The sequence below is a fragment of the Piliocolobus tephrosceles genome, chromosome 12, assembly GCF_002776525.5.
Source record: "Piliocolobus tephrosceles isolate RC106 chromosome 12, ASM277652v3, whole genome shotgun sequence".
NCBI lineage: Eukaryota > Metazoa > Chordata > Mammalia > Primates > Cercopithecidae > Piliocolobus > Piliocolobus tephrosceles.
In genome coordinates, this window is record NC_045445.1 from 48985514 (window position 1) to 49010373 (window position 24860).

Sequence of the window (24860 nt, forward strand, 5' to 3'; positions counted from 1 at the left end):
CAAGTTTTGTGCAGCAGCATATTGGCAAATAATTAAAAATATTGGCTACATCTGAAAGACAAGAAGGATGGGCAGGGGCAGGGGATAGAGGGAAGCTAAATGGTTACAGTTATTTAAAAAGTATCTAACACAGAAGAAAGATAATCACCTCTGCTGGATATCCAAAGTATTCTGAACAGTTCTTGATGTTACTGGCTTTGATCATATCTGCTCCACGGTGTTCATTCATACAGGTGAAAGGGACATACTTGTTAAAAACTTTTCAATTATTATGTTATACCTCCACAGAAGGAGAAGAGTTGACCAGATATCTCAATAATAGAAGTAGGTGAAATGTTCAATGCTCTGAAAGAAGCTAACTATCCCAAATGTATTTATCCCTGGGTAGAAAATAGGGTAGACTAAAGTAGAGGACCAATCTGATGTAGTGGTTTCTTAACAAAGCATCATCTTTAAACTAAGACTCACTAGGCTCAACTAGTTCTGTGACCTTGGACAAATTGTTTAACCTGTCTGAGTCTCAGTTTCTTCACCTGAAACATGAGGATAAGAAGCTGTTTATGGTGGCTCCATTGGAGGTGGGAGGAAGTAGTTCCTTTCATTATACAACTATGAGTAAAAATAGGTTTACATTTTTATACCTGACCTGTTCAGATCACTGTAAGTGTTAAATAATGTACAGGATCTATCAAAAAGTAGGTATTCAAACAATTGTATCTCTAATTAGAATTGTAGGTATTGCCAGCATTGTTAAATATATTAAAAGATATATATAATTATATATACATATGTATAACTAATATATATGTATACATATATAACTAATATTCGTATATGTATAATAATATACATATCTAATATGTACTACTTATAATTTACATGTGATATAATAATCATGAACAATATAAAAACAACACACTGGCAGCAGTGGGTTAAAAGAGTCCACTGGGTTAGAAGTGCTACTTGACAGGAAACAGTCTGGAAGAGGTCAGTTGGACAAAAGGTCTAATACTAGAGAGCCATGTAGGTCTGAGAGAATCAAAAAGATACACTGACTTAGTCACAAAAACAAGTGTATCAAGAGAAAGCAGCTAAGGCAGGAAGGAACTTCCGGGTACTCTGAGTACTAGCTACTAGGAAGAGGCCAGAACCTTGGAGGTCAAAGAGTTAGTAAAGGCTCCACTTAAAAAGGTTTACTTCTAGCCAGGCATGGTGGCTAATGCCTGTAATCCCAACACTTTGGGAGGCCGAGGCGCATGGATCACGAGGTCAGGAGATTGAGACCAGCCTGCCTAATACGGTGAAATCCCGTCTCTACTTAAAATACAAAAAATTAGCCAGCCGTGGTGGCATGTGCCTGTAGTCCCAGCTACTCCGGAGGCTGAGGCTGGAGAATCACTTGAACCCAGGAGGCAGAGGTTGCAGTGAGCTGAGATCATACCACTGCACTCCAGCCTGGGTGACAGAGTGAGACTCTGTCTCAAAAAACAAACAAACAAACAAAACTTACTTCTGGGAGCTTCTTAGACAAATGCCTTCTATAACAAAGCCCAGAGACCTCAAAGCCAGGTTTCCAGGCACAAGACAAGAGCCATTCATGTGTTCATTCCCCAACCTCTCCAAAGTATAAACAATGCAGACGGTGTCAGTAGCATTTATATTGATTTGGGGTGGTGTTAAGGGCAAGGAAGCTACCCTGGAGATGGCTGATGAGTGAGTTGAAGGAGGAAGTGTGTCCTTCCTAACCCTTATCTAGAAATAACTTTAAGCCAGGGCCCAGTATGTATACATTCTCATTCTGGTCGCAGACATATGAATAGATGCTGACATGTGAATAGATGCTGACAACCCGCTTTGTTAACTCATGAACAAGTCATAGTATGAAGTCATTGAGGATGACCAAGCTGGAACTCAAAGACAAGGTCTGATGTGAGTCCTATTATCACCACAGGTGACCTGGAGGAGGTATAATCAAGGCTGCCTGACAGTCTGAAACTCAGGTTGATTTTTATTAGTTGTGTAATCCAGCCCTGGCACAGTTCATGCTAACAATCTTGCGTTATTTAGATTTTATTTTGAAAAATGCCCCAGGCAGGTTCTATTTAAAATATTTCCTGCAACTGGGACCTAAAAATATTACTTTCATTAGGTACAATTAGAGCTATGTGAGGTTGAGGAGGCAGACTGACGAGTGTGCAAGAATGGAGATGGTATTTTTTTCTCTCCCTACTTCACATCCTGAGGAAGACAAGGAACACATTCAGGCTCAATGTGGGGAAAAGGCCTTTGCAATGATACTGCAGTAACAACTTACAATTACACACATTAGTAATCTTTCCAAGTATTTCTATATCTATTATCTTATTTAATTCTGCCAATAACCCAGGAAAATGGGCAGGGTAAGTATCCCTTACAGAAGTAAAACATAGACACAGAGAGGACAAAGAACTTAGTCAAGCTAACATAGCTGGTCAGTAGTTCAGAACCAAGGTTTATTGGCTGCTAGCCCTTGGATACTCTCAGAACTCGATGCTAACATTGCTTAACAGCCAAACTAACTTGTGGATATCCATACCAACTTGAGGAAGCTGATAGAAAGAAAAGCAGATGTGTAAAGATAACATCTAAGGAATAATGTTAATTTGCATAGCACAGAAGAATTAGAAAATTTATAAATAAATCTTGCTTTCTATTCCAAAGGTTTAATGTTAGCATGTTTAGGTCATAATTAGAACTTTTTCCCCAGATGTATTTCTAAGGGAAAATATTGACCAATCTTGGGTTCTCTGGGGAGAAGAGTAAAACTCATAATTTAAAATACACATGAAACATCCAAATTCCTTTTCTAACTCCCATTTATAAAACATGCCCATACTATAAAATCTAAAGTTCTGTTTTAGAGTTTGAGCATATGTGAACTTGTCGTATCACCAGGACTAAGCTAGTGAAAATAATCTAAATAAATTAGGGATCTTTCTTGTACCGAAAATCAAAAGCCCTACATAAAATGCCTCAGGATATAGTTGAAACTTTCCTAACTGATTTATTCGATTGTCTTATCCTCACTTCAAAATACTTTCCTTGCAAATTTCAGAGACCATCTAATGATAAGCAAACTAAAACAAGCTTTACTGTCTGAAATTTTATAAGATGAACTGATTCGCTATATATAACATCAATTAATCAACCTACAGTCATTGAATAAGACTGTCCTCCTTAAAACATAAGATCTAGTAACTGATATTTTAGCAAATTCAAGGAAGGAAAACAAATGAATAAACAAACAAGGTTTCAAGCCCTTGGATAAGTTCTATTTCTCAGAAATCATTAGAAAAATAAAGTTTTCTAGTAAAGGAGGATAAGGGGGGAAAAGAATATCATGTATTTATTACAGCTGAACTGTACATCTAAAATGGTAAGGATGGTAAATTACATATGTATATTTTACCTTATTTTAAAAAGTTTAAATTGAAAATATTAAAAAAAGAAAAAGAAGAAAGTTTTATTGAAAAATCTTTTAAGCTTGATTGGAAAGGGGACTTTCAGATGACTGCAGAAATAATTACACAAAACTGCAAACTTGCAATGTTAATGCATTAAAAGACCAAAGATGGTCAAAGCCCTGAACTGTGTATTAATATTACCATTCTTTGAAGACCCACAACCCTTTAGAATCATTCAAATGACATTTAATGGGCACCTTCTATGTGCCATGCTGTTTATATACATTGAAAAGCAGATGTAAACCTAATATAAAGATAAAAATATCTATGCTAATAAGAAGAAGTTTGGGGAAACAGGATCTATTGAATGAATTCACTTTTGTCACTTTTTGTCTTAAGTAAATCATCTTACTTCTAGGCTTGTAGAGTTGTAAAGAGCTCAGGGATTTTTGTTGGTTTAGAAAACAAAACAAAACAAAGAATGCCGTCACTCATAGATGATATCTCTAGCCTGTAAAAATGTCAATATAATAGGTTTTAAGTTTATGTACATTTTTCCATAAGGTATAAACCTGGTAATTAAACAAACAAGGATTTGTGGGGGCATAAACATATCATAATTTTTTAACTGTTCTTATCTCCTGCTGACATGAACATTCAGCCTTTGACATGACACTCGTAATCTGCAACCTAGAATTATTTAAGCATAACTTTCTTATAGTTCATGATGCAGTCAGATAAAAGGTCAATCCAAGGACTTGAGTAGCTTACTGCTTGATAATGCAGCTTTTAGAGTTAGACTTGGGTTCAAATCCCAGCTCTATAATGTCTTACCTATGAATCTTTGCATGGGTGACTAAATCTCAGTTTTTGGTATATGTGGAATCAGAATAATAAAAGCAGCTATCTTTAGAGGATTGTTTTATTATGCAAGTGTTAAGAATGGTAAAGGGGGCCAGGCCCAGTGGCTCACACCTGTATTCCCAGCACTTTGGGAGGCCAAGCGGGTGGATCACTTGTGGACAGGAGTTCGAGACCAGCCTGGCCAACATAACAAAACTCTGTCTCTACTAAAAATACAAAACAAAAAAAATAGTTGGCATGGTAGTACGCTCTTGTAATCCCAGCTACTTGGGAGGCTGAGGCATGAGAATCACTTGAACCCAGGAGGCGGAGGTTGCACTGAGCTGAGATCACGCCATTGCACTCCAGCCTGAGCAACAGAGTGAAACTCTGTCTCAAAAAAACAAAAGAAAAAAGAAAAGAAAATAAATAATGGTAAAGGGTCTGAGAATTTACCATACTTATGCACTAAAAATTTAGCCTGCTAGTTTCATGGAAACTGGTAGAAGACACCAGAATCCTAGATCAGAAATAATAAACAGTTAATTGCAACAATGACAGTAGCCAAAGTATCAGTATTTGTGTTGCTTATGCAAACTCAATTCCCATAGGATAATACAAAGAGGATCAGGTGACACTTGTAGAAGTAGTGGGTTGTATTACAAAAGAACCTCAAGCTTAAGAAACACAAATTTCTTATAATGGGCCATAAGCATGTCTGCCCTTTGTTCCAGAGGCAGATACTAACGTATTTTCCAAGGCTATAAGCAAACCTGCCTTTTGCTCTAGTGATAGACACTATTTCTGTCTTCTAAGGCTATTCTTTGGCCAGGCATGGTGGTTCACGCCTGTAATCCCAACACTTTGGGAGGCTGAGGCAGGCAGATCACCTGAGGTCAGGAGTTCAAGACCAGGCTGGCCAACATGGTGAAATCCTGTCTCTACAAAAATTAGCTGGGTATGATGCTGGGTGCCTGTAATCTCAGCTGCTTGGTAGGCTGAGATGGGAGAATCGCTTGAACTTGAGACGCAGAGGTTGCAGTGAGCTGAGATCATGCCATTGCACTCCAGTCTGGGTGACTGTCTCAAAAAAAGAAAAAAAAAATGCAAGAACCCCATGGAGAACTGTCTCCTACCAATGAGATAGTTCATTTAAAGCTCATAGCACAGTGCCTGGCATATACTAAGTGCTCAATAAAAATTAATTTCCTTTAACATCATCACCACTATTATCACACTATCTACCGATTCCCAACCCAACCCATAAAGTGAATCAAAGATGTTTTGTTTTCTTCTTGTTGTTATTGTTTTTTTAAAAAGTAGCTCGTGGACAAGGTTATAGTAAACATTATGTGTATTTTAAAAACTACTCACTCAAAATAAAATTTTTGTCATCAAAATATTCTTCACCTTGAATTCAAAGCAAACTATAATTTATTTGGAAACTGTGCATTAAAGTTAGAAACCTACTCAAGAAAAAACATATACAGTACATATATATGTAACAATGCATTTATATATAACTAGGATTTGTAGATTATTCTAGTGGTGAGCTCATGTCACCATTCCTAAGGGAAAGGCAATTGTAATATGCCACCTAAGGGTACAGGCAGCTTGTTCAAAATCTGACTGCCAATGATTGAGGATGTGGGTAAAGGTAAGGTAATAACGAAGGTCAATTTGAAAGGTTCCCTGACACCACCATTTTCCGCATCATAGTATGAGTGATTCCTGCTTTCTTGTTTAGATGAAGACAATTTTGAAAATGGTAATCTGAGACACATCACACTACAACCAGAAAGGTCTTCATAAATCTTTGGAGAACTCCAATGTTTCTACTAAGAACAAGAATATAACTCTCCTCCAGAAATCCTTCCCCAACCAATTTCACTGACTTTAATAACTATTTCTCACTTATTCACTCTTTAACTATAAATATCAGATTACACTGATATTTTTGCATCTGTCAATATGTTATTTCATAGTTATTATCATAGAATTCACAAAGGTTTGGCCTCATTTCCTGGGTCACAATGCAAACTCTTCAAAACACAGAGTCTTCTTCACATATGACTACCTCTTTCTTTATACAGTAAATACCAGATTATTTTCCCTGTCTTTGTGTTGAAAATTGTATAACTTAGTTGTCTCACCAAATAAGCTGTCATATCGTATGCTTCCACGATCTATTTTCTGACTCCTGGTGGTAGAATTCTCTACTGTGTCAGAGATCTTGAAAGACTAGTCAGTATTCAAAATTTCTACTTGTTCCTCTAATTTCATTCTATGATCTCCTATCATCTGGCACCTGCCTCACCTTTCTATTGACTCTCATCACTTGAATCACTAAGGCTATCTTATTAGCTAAATCTAATGACCTCTTGTTCACCCTCATCCTATGTAACCTCTGTGCATTATATGAAACTAGTAACACTCTTTTTACCTTCCAAATCTCTCCTTAGGTCTAAAATATCTCCCTTTTTTGATTATCTACTCTGACTACTCCTACTGCTTGTTCTCCCTTATCCTATCCCTAAAGGTATTTGCTACCCTTTCCAAGATCTCAGGATTCCTTCCTCTGTTTTTTTTGTTTGTTTGTTTGTTTGTTTGTTTGTTTGTTTTTGTCCTGCTTATCCTCTCCTTCCAACCTTCATCTCCAGCAATTGTATTGAAGCATGAGGTCTTAAGCCAAAAACTGAGCACTGAAAACACCCAAATTTATAACACATATCTCTAGTTTTGTCCTCTCACCTAACTTCCAGCCCAGTACAGCCATTCAACCATAATTCAATATAACTATCACGAAGGCATTTGTCAATCTAAAACTGAATTTATCTCCTCTCTATAGTCTGTTTTTCCTCATATCTATTATGGTTTGAGGCATCACTTGTCACAAAACCTAGTTTCTCAAGTCAAATGCCTCAAAATCATTTTCTACTCCAACACCCATATTTATTTCTCATATATTAATACAATTAGTTAACAAGTCATGCTAACTGTATGTCAAAAATCTCTCCTCATCTGACATCTCATCGAGGTCCTGCCACAGTTAAAGCCCTAATCATGTTTTGACTGCACTGTTGAAGGAACCTCCTAACAGGTTTCTCTGTCTTCACTTTCTCCCTCCTCCAGGCTGCTAAAACAAACAATTTATTTTTAATTTCCTAAGTGTTTATAAGCAGAAATGGAAGAATGGCAGCGTAAACAGACAACTAATCACAAACTGAAGTTCATGTTTAAAGTATTATAGAGGGAACAAAAGAAATAAGGTAAAAGATGTTCTGAAGTTAGTAGACAAGAACACAAAGGAGTAAGGGGGACTACTATAAAATCACCAATGGTAGCACACAGCTGTAGAAAGGAGGAGATCCATGAAGTCAGGCCAGGGTTCTGTCCTCAGCTCTCTACTCATCTTGTTCCATATTCTGTCCCTTATTTCAACCGCTGCTGTAAATACAGCTTTCACCTCTCAATACTACATCTGCAGCTCTGATGTCTCTCCTAAGTTCTAGACTCATATATCAAACTGCCTACTGAGTATCTCCACCAGGATGCCCAACAGGTTTTTTTTTTTTTTTTTTTTTTTTTTTTTGACACTGAGTCTCGCTTTGTTGCCCAGGCTGGAGTGCAGTGGCATGATCTTGGCTCACTGCAACCTCCGCCTCCCAGGCACAAGCGGTTCTTGTGCCTCAGTAGCTGGGACTACAGGCGTGCGCCATCATGCCCAGCTAATTTTTGTATTTTTAATAGAGACAGGATTTTGTCATGTTTGCTAGGCTGGTCTCCAACTCCTGACCTCAGGTGATCCGCCCACCTTGGCCTCCCAAAGTGCTGGGATTACAGGCGTGAGCACTGCACACAGCCCCAACAGATATTTTAATGTCAATATGTCTAAAGGTGAACTCATCCCAAAAAATTATTCTTCATTCTCCATCTAAGTCAATAACAGGGCTATCTACTTAGAACCCTATACCAGATACCTGGGCATTATCCTCAGCATTCCCTCATCCTTGTCCCTGATATCCCTATGCATTCTATCTACCAAATGGCTCTCTACACTCTTCTTTCCGTCCCTATTTCCACTGCTTTAGTTTACTTCTTGAATTGCTTTAGCATCTCCCTAATGGGCCTTCCTGACTCCAGTCTCTCCCGCTTTCCTCACCATTCTCTTTGCTACATTACCTTCTGGATGCTCCTTCTATAGAAGTCACTCTAGAATAAGCCAAAACATGAACCCTTTCCACTGATGGCTGATAAAAATATATATATATACAAGCTGAGAAGGAAAGAAATCACAAGACAGCATCGAGAAACAGCATTTAAATGGTGGGACTTTATGCCTCTGGGGTTTAACTACCATCTTAGGTAATATTTTAATGCCTGATTTATTGTCTTTTTCCTCTCTAATTATCTGACAAAAGACCCTTAGAGAAGAAATACTGTCTTTTGAAATGTAGTTCATAGAATAGAACATAATGCCCATATAATAAAAAATGAATGCTCTGATTTTTTTCAGAAGGGAAAATAACTTAAAACCCCCAAATCAGCGTATCCCTGTATGGCTTAGTCCCTTAGGTACATAAATGATGGTGGATAACAGAGTCGAGAGAGTTAAATTAGAATGGTATCCTGGGGTGAGATTCTAATGTCAGGACAAGGAGTGTGTCACAAGGAGCCATCAAATGTTTTTAAGCTTAAGAGAAGCATGATCATAGGAAAGATTAGGAAGTGATTAGGGATTATAAACAAATTAAAGACAGGAAGATTATTTGGGAAGCGACATGGACATTCCCTAAGTGGGCATGGATGTCTTAGAAGTTTCTGAGGTCACAGCAACAAGATTTGGTCTCTTACTTGACTTGTTTTTAAGGGTCGGTATGAAGAGTAGGTGACTTAAAAATTTGATTTTGAGGTTTCTGTATTGGGCTACATAGGAATTAAGGAGGAGAATCATCTCCTGCATATATTAAAATAAGCAAGAGGCCATTAGTTTGAAGCTGTTTCCATACTTTGAGTTTCTATCTAACAAACTGCAACCTAACTTAGCATTTAAACAGACTGAAACTTAACATAAGCTGTATAAAAGACAGCCTAATTTCAGCCAAACACAACTAGCCAGGCTCCAGCTAATTACAGGCAGTCAAGTGATGAGACCATGTCCAAATAAGGCACATGCCTTGCTGTAACCAATCAGGTGATTTTTCTCCTTTGTGTCCAAATTTAGCCTATAGAAACTCACTTCTCATGCTGCTGGGAATAGCTCTCTGAAACTCTTCTGGTTCTGATTACTGACAAATTCATGACTCGTTTTTTTTGTTTTTGGTTTTTTGTGTTTAAACAAACTTAACTTTGTCTAACGTTTTTCTTTTAACAGGGAAAAGGGGGAGTTATATCATGAACATTTTGATTGTGTGTATCTGTAGGACATGTATGAAATGTGAATCTAGATTGGGAGTTTGACACCTACAGGCCAAATCATGCCAACTGCCTGGTTTTAAATATGAACTTTTATTAGAACGTGGCCATGGTCATTTCTTCAGGTATTATTTATGGCTGCTTTTGTGCTACAAGTAGTTGGGATAATCTTTTGCCCACAAAGCCTCAAATTCCTGCTATCTTGCCCGTTTCAGAAAAAGGTCACTAACCTGTTTACTAGGAGTTAGAAGTCTGGAAAAGGAGCTACAGAATTTTCATGGGTTGGGGGGCTTTTTCATGTTCTAGAACACACCTATTATTCCCCTTCAACCTCGAGGAGGGCCCCTACTAGCCGTTGGCGTGGGACAAACCATTGTCAAGAGGGAGGGAGAAGTGGGACATTTTTGCCTTGATTATAAGGGCTTACTTTTCTTGGTTCTAAGTCTTTTCTGACCACTCCTGTTTCTTCCGACCTTTAAGGGCTCCCAACCATGTGGCAGGTTCCCTTATATCCCAGTGGAGTGGCAGGGGCCTTCCTCACTCACTCCCTTCCACCCCTGGTATCTCTGAAAATTGGAACAGTCCCAGAGTAAAAGCCGACGTTGGCTTTGAGTCTTCCTTTCCCCGGAGCCTTAGGAGGGAGAGAGATCCTCCTCTCTCTTCAGGCGTGTTAAGACAGCGGGGTTGGCCTGTACTTCCTCTGGCCCTGGCTGAAGAGGTGAGGCCTGGTGGGAGTAGTCCTAGAGTAGGACAAGCCTGTCAGAGGGTCATTAGGAGGGTCTTGTCAGAGGGTGGAGGGCGGGGGCAAGAGGGTAGGAGAAGACTGATGAAGGGAGGGGCTAAGGGGGAGGAAAGGAACCTATTGGTTGCTCCATCCACACAGGGCTAGTGAAACCGTTAAACCCCTAGGCGATCATGGCCTTGAGACCTGAGGACCCCAGTAGTGGGTTCCGGCACAGCAACGTGGTGGCCTTCATCAACGAGAAAATGGCCAGGCACACGAAAGGCCCCGAGTTCTATCTTGAGAATATATCCTTATCCTGGGAGGAGGTGGAAGACAAGTTGAGGGCCATCCTGGAGGACAGCGAGGTGCCCAGTGAGGTCAAAGAGGCCTGCACCTGGGGCAGCCTGGCCTTGGGCGTGCGCTTTGCCCGCAGGCAGGCACAGCTACAGAGGCACAGGGTGCAGTGGCTGCACGGCTTCGCCAGACTGCACAAATCAGCTGCACAGGCCTTGGCGTCAGACCTGAAGGAGCTCAAGGCACAGCAGGAGACGGAACGCAAGGAGGCGGCCTCCCGGCTAAGAATGTCCCAGACCAGCTTCGTGGAGGTGCAGAAAGAGCAAGACAAGGTGAGTTGAAAGCACCTCCTCCATGCAGTAAGATCCCTCAACTGGTCCCTGCCCAGTACCACTGCCCCACCCCATTCCCACCCCTCTCCACCCTGCTCCATGGCTTCGCCCTGCCCCGCCCTTCCCACCTGGTAGCTCCGTCCTACTCTGCTCAGTGCTCCTGCCTTGCCCCCAGAACACACCTCAGCCCTGCCCACTTCTCTCCAGGAGCTGGCGTCTCCCCATGAGTGGGAGCAGGGGGCAGGGGGGCCAGGCCTGGCCACTGCCGGAGGGGTTTGCACAGGAGGAGCAGGTGAGGAGGAAGAAGAAGCGGCGGTGGCTGCTGCTGGTGCCGCTGGAGGAAAAGGAGCAGAAGAAGAGCAGAGGGATGTGGAAGCTGTGGCTGCCCCTGTGGAGGCCATGGCTCCCCCAGTGGAGGCTGGGTCTCCCCCGGTGGAGGCTATGGCTGCTCCCGTGGAGGCCGAGGCTCCCCCCGTGGAGGCTGGGGCTGCCCCCATGGAGGCAGAGTCCCCCCACCTGGAGGCCAGGGCTACCTCCATGGAGCCCACGGAGGAGCTGGAGAGAATCCTCCTGCAGCTCCTCGGAGATGCTGATCAGGAAAATTACACCTATTGGGGGCAGAAGGAGGAATATCTCAGGTCGGTAGAAACAACCACGTCTTATTTCTCTGGAACCATGAACCCCTGGTCCAGAGCCTCACCAGAACCTCTTCCTGTCCAGCTCCCTGCCTCATTCACATACTCATACTCAAGCCCTTTTCCCTCCTTCTCAGGCATACCCACTATATCCCCTCCACAAGCAACAGTCACAGCACCAGTTCCGACTCAGCTGTCTTCCGACTGGGGGGCCTTTGATACTAGCCTGTGGTCTGATGGGGGACCCCAAAGAGTAGACCCTCAAGAGCACCCAAGAGACAGGAGATACTCCGAACCTCATCAGCAAAGAAGACCTCCAGTATATCGCAGGCCAGGGGACTGGGACTGCCCTTGGTGTAACGCTGTGAATTTTTCACGGAGGGATACTTGCTTCGACTGTGGAAGAGGAATCTGGCTGCAAAAACCTCATTGAGTGCAGAAATGCAAAATAGAACCGAAGCATGCATATCTCAATGGCGAATTAATTTTCAGAGGGAAGGCTTGAGGTGGCAAGGGCTGGGGTGGTAGGGGAAGAAGGCTGGGAAGAGTGGGGGAAGGAGGTGAGACAGTGGTACCTTTAGGAACAACTTCAGTATAGGGGTGTTGACTGGAGGAGGGGGAGTAAAGTAGGGGTTGTGAAAGAGGTGTAGAAGTGGAGTGGTGGCCAGGGGAGGTATAGATTGAGGTGGGGGGAGAGAGACACAGAGAGACTGACATGTTTTGGTGACCTCCTTTGTATTCCAGAGCATTAGCACTCAATACCCTAGAAGTGCTGCAGCTTTTATTTGTGTGTATGTGTCTGTCTGTCTGTTTCTCTCTCTCTCTCTCTCCCTGCCCTAGTGTCTGGTAAAAGAGGCAACCATGTATATAACACCCTACCCTCTACTCGCATCTAGGCCTTAGATGATTGGAGCAGGAATGGATATTTGACCCATCCAGAACCAAATGGATTTTCATGCTAGACACTCTGAATCGAACAGAGAGGCTGATTCCATGATGTTGGGCAATGAGGCAGTGGGTCACCTGGAGTTGGGGCCAGGACCAGAGCTGTGGATGCTGAGGCCACTGCAGAGGCCTGGCCCTGGCTGTGGGGGAATAGAACTGGGTGCTTTCCAGAGGCAAGTGTCTTTGGGAGTCACTGGTACTTGGTTCCAGGGAGCAGACAGGCACAGAGGAATCATCCTGTGACTCCAGAGAGATGGAGAGAGCAGCAGCACAACCACTTTTCACTTCCTACAGTTGTGCTACATGAAAATCCCCTTTATACAGATCCTCTTTTCTTTAGTTAACTTGAGTGGGTGGGCAAACAGATTTTTTTTTTAACTTTAAGTTCTGGGATACATGTGCAGAACGTGCAGGTTTGTTACATAGGTATACATGTGCCATGGTGGTTTGCTGCACTTACCAACCCGTCATCTAGGTTTTAAGCTCTGCATGTGTTAGGTATTTGTCTTAATGTTCTCCCCCTCCTCACACCCCATCCCCTGACAGTCCCCAGTGTGTGATGTCCTCCTCCCTGTGTCCATGTGTTTTCATTGTTCAGTTCACACTTATGAGTGAGAATATGCGGTGTTTGGTTTTCTGTTCCTTTGTTAGTTTGCTGAGAATGATGGCTTCCAGCTTCATCCATGTCCCTGCAAAAAAAATAAACTCATTCTTTTTATGGCTGCATAGTATTCCATGGTGTATATGTGCCACATTTTCTTTATCCAGTCTGTCACAGATGGACATTTGGGTTGGTTCCAAGTCTTTGCTATTGTAAATAGTGCTGCAGTAAACATATGTGTGCATGTGTCTTTACAGTAGAATGATTCATAATCCTTTGGGTATACATGCAGTAATGGGACTGCTAGGTCAAATGGTATTTCTGGTTCTAGATCCTTGAGGAATTGCCACACTGTCTTCCACAATGGTTGAACCAATTTACACTCCCACCAACAGAGTAAAAACGTTCCTATTTCTCCAAATCCTCTCCAGCATCTTGTTTCCTGACTTTTTAATAATAGCCATTCTAACTGGCATGAGATGGTATTTCATTGTGGTTTTGATTTGCATTTCTCTAATGACCAGTGATGATGAGCTTTTTTTCATGTTTGTTGGTTGCATAAATGTCTTCTCTTGAGAAGTGTCTGTTCATATCCTTCGCTCACTTACTGATGGTTTTTTTTTTTTTTCATGTAAATTTGTTTAAGTTCCTTATAGATTCTATATTAGACCTTTGTCAGATGGGTAGCTTGCAAAAATATTCTCCTATTCTGTAGGTTGCCTGTTCTCTCAGATGATACTTTCTTCACTGTACAGAAGCTCTTTAGTTTGATTATATCCCATTTGTCAGTTTTGGCTTTTGTTGCAATTGCTTTTGGTGTTTATAGTCATGAAGTCTTTGTCCACGCCTATGTCCTGAATGGTATTGCCTAGGTTTTCTTCTAGGGATTTTTATGGTTTTAGGTTTCACATTTAAGACTTCAATCTATCTTGAGTTAATTTTTGTATAAGGTGTAAGGAAGGGAACTAGTTTCAGCTCTGTACATATGGCTATCCAGTTTTCACAGCACCATTTATTAAATAGGAAATTCTTTCTCCATTGCTTGTTTTTGTGAGGTTTGTCAAAGATCAGATGGTTGTAGATGTGTGCTGTTATTTCTAAGGTCTCTGTTTCATTCCACTGGTCTATATATCTGTTTTGGTACCAGTACCATGCTGTTTTTGTTACCGTAGCCTTGTAGCATAGTTTGAAGTCAGGTAGTGTGATGCCTCCAGTTTTGTTCTTTTTGCTTAGGATTGTCTTGGCTATACACCGTCTTTTTTTGGTTCCATATGAAATTTAAAGTAGTTTTTTTTTTTTTCTAATTCAGTGAAGAAAGTAACTGGTAGCTTGATGGGAATAGCACTGAATCTATAAATTACTTTGGGCAGTATGGCCACTTTCATGATATTGATTCTTCCTATCCATGAGCACGGAATGTTTTTCCATTTGTGTACTCTCTTATTTTCTTGAGCAGTGGTTTGTAGATCTCCTTGAAGATGCCCCTTGTACGTTGTATTCCTAGGTATTTTATTCTCTTTGTAGTAATTGTGAATGGGATTTCACTCATGATTTGGCTCTCTGCTTGACTATTGTTGGTATATAGGAATGCTTGTGATTTTCCCACGTTGCTTTTGTATCCTCAGACTTTGCTAGAGTTGCTTATCAGCTTAAGGAGTTTTTGGGCTGAGAAGATGAGGTTTTCTAAATGTACAATCATGTCGTCTGCAGAGACAATTTGACTTCCTCTGTTTCTATTAGAATGTCCTTTATTTCTTTCTCTTGCCTGATTGTCCTGGCCACAACTTCCAACACTATGTTGAATAGGAGTGGTGAAAGGGCATCCTTGTCTTATGTGAGTTTTCAAAGGGAATGCTTCCAGCTTTTGCCCATTCAGTATGATATTGGTTCTGGGTTTGTCATAAATAGCTCTTATTATTTTGAGATATGTTCCATCACCACTTAGTTTATTGAGAGTTTTTATCATGAAGGGGTGTTGAATTTTATTGAAGGCCTTTTCTACATATATTAAGATAATTATGTGGTTTTTGTCATTAGTTCTGTTCATGTGATGGATTACATTTATTGATTTGCATATGTTGAACCAGGCTTGCATCCCAGGGATAAAGCCGACTCAATCATGGTGCATAAGCTTTTTGATGTGCTGCTGGATTTGGTTTGCCAGTATTTTGTTGAGGATTTTCACATTGATGTTCTTCAGGGATATTGGCCTGAAATTTTCTCTTTTTGTTGTGTCTCTGCCAGGTTTTGGTATCAGGATGATGCTGGCCTCACAAAATGAGTTGGGGGGATTCCCTCTTTTTCTATTCATTGGAATAGTTGCAGAAGAAATGGTACCAGCTCCTCTTTGTACCTCTGGTAGAATTAGGTGTGAATCCGTCTGTCCTAGGCTTTTATTTTTGGTTGGTAGACTATTAATTACTGCCTCAATTTCAGAACTTGTTACTGGTCTATTTAGGGATTCGACTTCTTCCTGGTTTAGTCTTGGGAGACTGTAAGTGTCCAGTAATTTATCCATTTCTTCTAGATTTTCTAGTTTATTTGCATAGAGGTGTTTATAGTATTCTCTTATGGTAGTTTGCATTTCTGTGGTTTCAGTGGTAATATCCCCTTTATCATTTTTTATTGTGTCTTCTTGATTCTTCTCTTTTCTTCTTTATTAGTCCAGCTAGTGGTCCATCTGTTTTGTTAATCTTTTCAAACAACCAGCTCCTGGATTCATTGATTTTTTGAAGGGTTTTTCGTATCTTTATCTCCTTCAGTTCTGCTCTGATCTTAGTTATTTCTTGTCTTCTGCTAGCTTTTGAATTTGTTTTCTCTTGCTTCTCTAGTTCTTTTAATTGTGATGTTAGTGTGTCAATCTGAGATCTTTCCAGCTTTCTGTTGTGAGCATTTAGTGCTACAAATTTCCCTCTTAACAATGCTTCAGCTGTGTCCCAGAGATTCTGGTACATTGTATCTTTGTTCTCATTGGTTTCAAAGAACTTCTTCATTTCTGCCTTAATTTCGTTATTTACCCAGTAGTCATTCAGGAGCAGGTTGTTCAATTTCCATGTAGTTGTGCGGTTTTGAGTGAGTTTCTTAACCCTGAGTTCTAATTTGGTTGCACTGTGGTCCAAGAGACTGTTATGATTTCCATTCTTTTGCATTTGCTAAGGAGTGTTGTACTACTAATTACGTGGTCAGCTTTAAAATAGGTGCTATGTGGCACTGAGAAGAATGTATATTCTGTTGATTTGGGGTGGACAGTTCTCTAGATGTCTCTTACGTCCACTTGGTTCAGAGCTGAGTTCAATTTCTGAATGTCTTTGTTAATTTTCTGTCTTACTGATCTGTCTAATATTGACAGTGGGGTGTTAATGTCTCCCACTATTACTGTATGGAAGTCTAAGTCTCTTGTAGGCCTTTAAGAACTTGTTTCATGAATCTGTGTGCTCCTGTATTGAGTGCATATATATTTAGGATAGTTAGCTCTTCTTGTTGCATTGATCCCTTTACCATTATGTAATGCCCTTCTTTGTCTTTCTTTTATCTTTATTAGTTTAAACTCTGTTTTATCAGAGACTAGGATGGCAACCCCTGCTTCTTTTTGTTTTCCATTTGCTTGGTAAATATTCCTCCATCCCTTTATTTTGAGCCTATGTGTGTCTTTGCACATGAGATGGGTCTCCTGAATACAGCATACTGATGAGTCTTGACTCTATCTAGTTTGCCAGTCTATGTCTTTTAATTGGGGCATTTAGCCTATTTACATTTAAGTTTAGTATTGTTATGTGTGAATTTGATCCTGTCATGATGATGTTGTCTGGTTATTTTGCACATCAGTTGGTGCAGTTTCTTCATAGTGTCATTGGTCTTTATATTTTGGTGTGTTTTTGCAGTGGCTGATACCAGTTTTTCCTTTCCATATTTAGTACTTCCTTCAGGATCTCTTGCAAGGCAGGGCTTGGTGTTGACAAAATCCCTCGGCACTTGCTTGTCTGTAAAGGATTTTATTTCTCCTTTGCTTATGAATCTTAGCTTGGCTGGATATGAAATTTTAGGTTGAAAATTATTTTCTTTAAGAGTGTTGAATATTGGCCCTCACTCTCTTCTGGCTTGTAGGGTTTCTGCAAAGAGATCTGCTGTTAGTCTGATGGGCTTTCCTTTGTAGGTAACCTGACCTTTCTCTCTGGCTGCCCTTACCATTTTTTTCCATTTCATCCTTGGAGAATCTGAAAATTATGTGTCTTGTGGTTGCTCTTCTCGAAGAGCATCTTAGTGGTGTTCTCTATATTTCCTGAATTTGAATGTTGGCCTGTCTTGCTAGGTTGGGGAGGTTCTCCCGGATAATGTCCTGGAGTGTGTTTTCCAACTTGGTTCCATTCTCCCCATCACTTTCAGGTACATCAAAATCTCAATCGTGGGTTTAGTTTTTTCACATAGTCCCATATTTGTTGGAGGCTTTGTTTGTTCCTTTTCATTCTTTTTTCTCTAATCTTGTCTCCATGCCTTATTTCAGTAAGTTGATCTTCAATCTCTCATATCCTTTCTTCTGCTTGATCAATTTGGCTGTTGATACTTGTGTATGCTTCACAAAGTTCTTGTGCTGTGTTTTTCAGCTCTATCAGGTCATTTATGTTCCTCTCTAAACTGGTTATTCTAGTTAGCAGTTTCTGTAACATTTATCAGGTTCTTAGCTTATTTGCATTGGGTTAGAACATGCTCCTTTTGCTCAGCGGAGTTTGTTATTACCCACCTTGTGAAGCCTACTTCTGTCAATTTGTCAATCTCATTGTCCATCCAGTTTTGTGCCCTTGCTGGAGAGGAGTGGCAATCACTTGGAGAAGAGGCATTCTGGCTTTTGGAATTTTCAGTGTTTTTGCGCTGATTTTTCCTTATCTCCATGGATTTATCCATGTTTAATTTTGGGGGTTGATAACCTTTGGATGGGGTGTTTGTGTGGGGCTCCTTGATGCTGATGTTGATGTTGTTGGTTTCTGTTCGTTTGTTTTTCTTCTAACAGTCAGGTCCCTCTTCTGTAGGTCTGCTGCAGTTTGCTGGAGGTCCACTCCAGACCCTTTTCACCTGGCTATCACCAGTGGAGGCTGCAGAACAGCAAAAATTGCTGCCTGCTCCTTCCTGTGGAGGCTTCATCCCCGAAGGGTACCAGCCTGATGCCAGCTGGGCTCTCCTGTATGACCTGTCAACCCTTGTTAGGAGGTTTCTCCCAGTCAGAAGGCATGGGGGTCCAGGACCCACTTGAAGAGGCAGTCTGTTCCTTAGCAGAGCTAGTGTGCTGTGCTGGGAGAGTCCCTCTTGTCAGGATCATTTGCTCTCTTCAGATCCAGCAGGCAGGAATGATTAAGTCTGCTGAAGCTGCACTCACAGCCACCCTTTCTTCCAGGTGCTCTGTCCCAGGGAGATGGGGGTTTTATCTGTAAGCCCCTGACAGGGGCTTTTACTTTTCCTTCAGAGGTGCCCTGCCCACTGAGGAGGAATCTAGAGGAGCAACCTCTCCACAGCCGCTTTGCCACACTGTGGTGAATTAGCCCAGTCCATACATCCCAGCCTCCTTAGCGCTGTCAGGGGAAAACTGCCTACTAAAGCCTCAGTAATGGCGGACACCCCTCCCCCAACCAAACTTGACCATCCCAGGTTAACTTCAGACTGCTGTGCTGGCAGTGAGAATTTCAAGCCAGTGGTTCTTAGCTTGCTGGGCTCCATGGGAGTGGGACCTGCTGAGCGAGACCACTTGGCTCCTGGCTTCAGCCCCCTTTCCAGGGGAGTGAGCGGTTCTGTCTTGCTTGGGTTCCTGGTGCCACTGGGGTTTGAAAAAATACTCCTGCAGCTAGCTCAGTGTCTGCCCAAACAGCTGCCCAGATTTGTGCTCGAAACCCAGGGCCCTGGTGGTGTAGGCACACAAGGGAAATCTCCTGATCTGCAGGTTACAAAAACCGTGGGAAAAGCAGAGTAACCCAGCTGGGTAGCACTGTCCCTCACAGCTTCCCTTGGCTTGGGGAGTGAGATCCCTGGCCTCTTGCACTTCCTGGGTGAAGTGACGCCTCACCCTGCTTCTGCTCGCTCTCCATGGGTTGGACCCACTGCCTAACCAGTCCCATTGAGATGAACCGGGTATCTCAGTTAGAAATGCAGAAATCACCTGCCTTCTTCATTGTTCTCTCTGGAAGCTATAGACCAGAGCTGTTCCTATTCGGTCATCTTGGCGCCTCCCCATCAGATTATTTTTATGTCAGAAATTGGCACCAGGAGAGCAGTTGCAAATAAGAGACCATCAAATAATATGTTCAAACCAGCTGGGGAGTTGCATCAGGGTATGCTGAGTAGTGGAGATTCCTGCATTCCAGGAGTCTCTGGGAATGAACTGGATAGAGAGTTCATTCATGTTCTGAGTGAGTTATATCATGATAAACAATCAAAACAGGCCTGGAGTTAACCTCAAGTTTATGGTTGACTCAAATCGACGTGGCAGTGCTTTGCTACTCCTGAGGGAATACTTTAGGGCTACATACAGAGGATGCCAGCACCAGCTCCAGGTGAGGACTGCTATGACTCTACAGCCCTCATAACAGGAGAATCCTCCTCAATCCCCAGTGAGCAGAACCAGGGGCAGTCAGATTTGAACAGAGAACTCCTGCCACTGCCAAGGAGGTGAGTCAGCAACTGATAGCGCTCAGAGGGTTTCCTGGTTTGGACCATGGGCGAAAGCACGGTGCCATCATCCTGAGGGAATTTATCTTCCAATCCACCACCACGATAAATGTAGGAGGGAACTCTAGCTACAAAGCTCTTAGTGAATTTAGAAATGTAAAACATAACAGAAACATATCCCAGTGGGAAATCAACTTTCAGAGGGAAGGGTAAGGTGGGGGAGGATAAGAGTGGGTGGGTTCAAAAGGTGAGTGGCAGGTTGGTCTCCTTCTATCCCTTTGATGACTGTAAGCTGTGTTGATCGGGGGTACATGTACGTTTTAGCTCACAGGTGGAAGGATGGAGAGGAGTTAGACCTGAACTAGACTGAGACACAAATGGAGGAGACTTGGACATCACCTGGGGCCTGTGGACCTAGTGACTAAGAAGCTGTCATGGCCCTGGGACATCTCTGCAGCAGCGAGATGTGACATTAGGTTGTTTCCTGTTGAATCTATGACAGTCATTCGGGATTTGGGGCCAGTTCCCTAACTAGTTATTAAAGAGTTTGTACTTGTCAACAATGTTCTTGGGCTTGTTTATATCCTTCTAGGGCAGGGTTTCCCAACATTGGCACTCTTGACATTTGGGGCCATATGCTTGTTTATTTCTGGGGGCCATCCTGTGCATTGTAGGTTGTTTAGCAAAATCCCTAGCCTCAACTAACTGGATGCCAGTAGTGCCCATCTTCCCACCCCACCCAAATTGTGACAACGAAAAATCTCTCCAGATATTGCCAGATGTCCACTAGAGGGCAAAATCATTACGAGTTACCTAGGGAGGGTAGGCTCAGGGGTCAAATGATGGTAGGCAGTGGGACGTTAGGGCATAGGGTGGAGTGAGGTAGAGTAGGGAGCATGAGATAGAGGGCCTTTACTTCCTTATATTCTTGTGTTTTGTGAAAGTAAAATAATGCAGTGTTCACAGAAATACAAAACAATACAAAGAAGTTAATTTACTGGGTGGATGGGTTTGGAAAGGCCACTTCTTCCTCTGGAACAGAAGGGAAAAGGAGAGCAGACACTGTGTAGGAACCCAAGGAGTTTCCTGCCTTTGTGTCTGTTAGACAAGGCACCTGAGGGTAAGGACAGAAGGTTGGGGTGGAGGTGGGACAGTGGTACCTTTAGGAATAACTTCATGGATGGGGTGGAGACTGGAGGAGAGGGAGGAAAGGATCACCAAGCTGCATAAAAAACATGATTGGGATAGGGCCCAACTGAAAGAAAATCAAAGGGGAGAGCAGTGGGACCCTAGGAGGGGGCACTAGAAAGGAAGGTGAATAATTCCAGGAAGGGGACCAGACACTTATCTCTCTGGTCCTACAAATTGTTTTCATAACTAGTTCTTCTCAGCAAAACATTGAATCAGTTTGCTTGGATTTGGGTTTTATATTTGGTAGGATTATGGAAAGATATTAACATTTTCATGATTTCCTGTGTTATGCATATTAAAGTTTTTTTCTAAGTCCAGAGGAAAGGTTTTAATACATAAAAATTATTTATACTTCCATACTGAATATCCTCTACAAACCCAGCAGAAGCAATCTCACCTGACCTTTGAGCCCTTGGGCAAGCATGCTTAGTGAGATGGGCAATTACAGAGGAAGACAGCTTTAAAAACAATGCTGCTGGGAGAAAGGCCCAGCTCTGATGGGTGAGAGAAGGGGATGGATATTTCATGGGGACGAATGACTTGGTCAAAAATAGTGAGTTTTACCTCTAGAAAAGCTGTAATGGTCCTCTCTGAGCTTGCCATTTGAGATAACAACAAGCAAAGTGGTGAAAGGCAAAAACCAGGGAAGCTTTCATTGACTTCTTTTTTTCTGATCACCCGTCCACTTGCCAGTAAGTCAAACTTGGCTATACCTGTCTCTAAAATAATGGAAAGTAAAATTAAACTATATTTTATTTAGAAATAGCAGTGATTTTTTTTATCTTTGTTTCATGTCATGTGGGATCAAAGTCAAAAGTTGAGCAGAGTGTGTACATAGTGACATTACCTAATATAGAAACTTCCCTAAATGCTTAAAAATCAGAATTTTCTGTGACTTTGTACCCTGCTGTAAAATGCTGGCATTCTCAATATTATTATTTGGGCTGTCACCTCACAAAATTGCCTTTCTGTCATCTATTTCTATTGGTAAAAAAATATACTAAAAAATGATTCATGTGAGCAAATTTAAAACTTCCAGACCCTACTGATCTGAGGGTTTCAGCCAGTAAGTCAATAATCAGCATGTATGGAAAGCCTCCTCTGTGTGTGGACAGTGTGCATGGTGCTTAAGTGGCAATCTTTAGACTGAGCTTAAAAGGAGGAGAGAGAGATCTCTTGCTCAAGAGTAAAAGAGAATAATGTAAATATGAAACACGGTCAAGCCACTTTCCTTGTAGGAAGTAAAGGGAAGGCACCGACAGGGCATCAGGGTAACAGGACTAAAAAACTACAAGTGTATATACTATATCTCTATACTCAGGTAAGTGTGTATTGCCTTAGTGTTGAAGAGCGAGATCTGGTCTGGAAACGAGTGTGTAGATTAGTATTGGTTTGGGTCTTGCTTGAATGTGATCAAGGCCCCAAGGTGGAAAAATATATTACCCCTCTCACTTAGCTTTTCTCTGTCTCATATTTATAGATACAGACTATACCCAACAAATGTTAATGAGCCATCTTACTAAGTTGAATCACTCTTCACTGTGGTGAGAGAGTGGGGATGGTTCCAAGTGAATTTATCAACACCTGTGAGAAAACGGGTTGGAGTACATGCTAAGACTAACAATGCTTTAGTCAGCAGCATTGCCTTTCTTTAATGAGGGTCAGGTCATAGAAGGGAATTTGCCTCCTTTAAATATACATTTTCTCTGTGGAAACATCATCTGCAAAACATGCCTTATTACCTGACTGCAAGTTAAGGTGCTCATTAGTTGAGTCTTTCAGCTTTTTTTCTAAGAATTGGTCAATGTCTAAAATATCATGTTTCAAAAACATCTGAAACCTTCATAAAGCAAGTATTGTTAGGTTCATACTCAGGAAAAAAACACCTCAATAAATCCAGGTTCTGACCAAATTTACCTCCCTGTTTTTCCCTGTGTATGGCCCATGTTTTACTACCTCCTTGCCCTGGGACATTGTTTTATTTGCCTGGGAAGACATCTACTATTACCACCTGTTTAGATCCTCAGGCGCCGTCTCAAACAAGCCCGATTCTATAAGACAAAAGCTATTTTTCTTACTTACTGTACTATTACTTCATCTTTCCTATAGCACATATCACTTTCCCTCATGTATGAGGGAATAAAAGCCATCAAGTTAGTGTTTGCAGTTTTTCCCTTCTTCTTGCCTTCTAAACATAATTCTCTTTTTCACTGCATTAGTCTTTTTAAATGCAACAACTTTTACAAAGATCCTTGGTATGGCAGGTTAGTTCCTGAGATTTTATTGTGCAGAATAGGAGTAATGGGCAGAAAGAGCTGAAGAATTGCAAGGAGCACTGCTAGTTTAATTAAATTACATTGGAAAGGGCAAAAAAAAAAAAAAGAGCTTCTCGAAAGGAAAAAAAGTGCTAGAGGATGAGAAAGGGCAAAAAGAGAAGAAACTTGTAGGGGATGCATTCCAGGAAGAGTTTTTTAGCAGATAATGAGAGGAGCAATGAGAGAAGTTTCTGGGCAGCTGAAATATACAAGAGATACTAGGAGTGACAGTAATGTGAAAAGATGATTGTTGTTGCTGTGAGTTACACATGGGCTTATCTTTGATATTTTTTAAGAGACTACTGTAAATCTATCCTCAGACTTTAAAAAATATGTTTAGTTGCTACACTATGCTTTCTAGGATACAATTTAATGATGAGTCACATGGGAGTTATGCTTGTTTGATTGTGATATGTATGCATGTCCTAACTCCCCTTTTGAATTGTTGTAAGTCTGGAGCCCTATCATTCACTTTTGCTTTTCTTAGCACCCTCTGCACAGGAGGTACTCAATACATATTTGTTTAATGAATAATAAATACCTAAGAGCTAAAAGGATATAGGCTGAAAAACATCACTTTTATTAAAAACAAACAAAAACAAAACAAAACTGTAGTTAGGAAGGAATGAGATCTCATTTGTGTTCCACTGTGAACATTTTCAACTTTAAGGTGAATGGAGGGAAGTAGTGTCATGCAATGAGTTTTTGGAAAAGATAACCATACATTTATGACACCTGATTATATTCATTCTAGCACTTTGTCATATACTGATGTATATGTTTCTCTAATTGATTCATCATGAGTCTTATATATTAGAGGTTTTGAAGTCAGAGTAAACAGACAAAAAGAGCCATTTAAGGATATATATGCTTCAAAATTCATTTCTATTCTTTGGTGGAAAACAACTTTTTTTTTTTATGTTTTTAAATGACTTGCTTTCTTTTTTTTATTGTTTTCTATTTTTCTTTTTTTTTTGTCTTCAAGGTTTTTATTTTTATTTTTTTTTATTTTTATTTTTATTATACTTTAAGTTCTAGGGTACATGTGCATAACGTGCAGGTTTGTTACATATGTATACATGTGCCATGTTGGTGTGCTGCACCCATCAACTCGTCAGCACCCATCAATTCATCATTTATATCAGGTATAACTCCCCAATGCAATCCCTCCCCCCTCCCCCCTCCCCATGATAGGCCCCAGTGTGTGATGTTCCCCTTCCCGAGTCCAAGTGAGCTCATTGTTCAGTTCCCACCTATGAGTGAGAACATGCGGTGTTTGGTTTTCTCTTCTTGTGATAGTTTGCTAAGAATGATGGTTTCCAGCTGCATCCACGTCCCTACAAAGGACGCAAACTCATCCTTTTTTATGGCTGCATAGTATTCCATGGTGTATATGTGCCACATTTTCTTAATCCAGTCTGTCACTGATGGACATTTGGGTTGATTCCAAGTCTTTGCTATTGTGAATAGT

General features: G+C 41.2%; 2 protein-coding genes across 3 annotated transcripts in view; one reads left to right on the forward strand and one right to left on the reverse strand.

The window, feature by feature from the left end:
- IL1RAPL2 (interleukin 1 receptor accessory protein like 2) overlaps positions 1 to 24860 on the reverse strand; it is a 1300423-nt gene that overhangs the window by 615093 nt on the left and 660470 nt on the right. The gene's annotated exons all lie outside the window — the stretch shown is intronic.
- Positions 10320 to 12154, forward strand: TEX13A (testis expressed 13A). 2 transcript variants are annotated; one of them, XM_023203091.2, is made up of 4 exons: positions 10320 to 10419; positions 10585 to 11051; positions 11259 to 11453; positions 11517 to 12154. In XM_023203091.2, the coding sequence occupies exons 2-4, from the start codon at positions 10617 to 10619 to the stop codon at positions 12117 to 12119; spliced, it is 1233 nt and encodes a 410-aa protein (XP_023058859.1). In that variant the 5' UTR covers positions 10320 to 10419; positions 10585 to 10616; the 3' UTR covers positions 12120 to 12154. The 2 variants fall into 2 exon arrangements, with proteins under 2 accessions (XP_023058859.1, XP_023058860.1); XM_023203092.2 differs by having other exon boundaries at positions 10326 to 10419; positions 10611 to 11051; positions 11517 to 12150.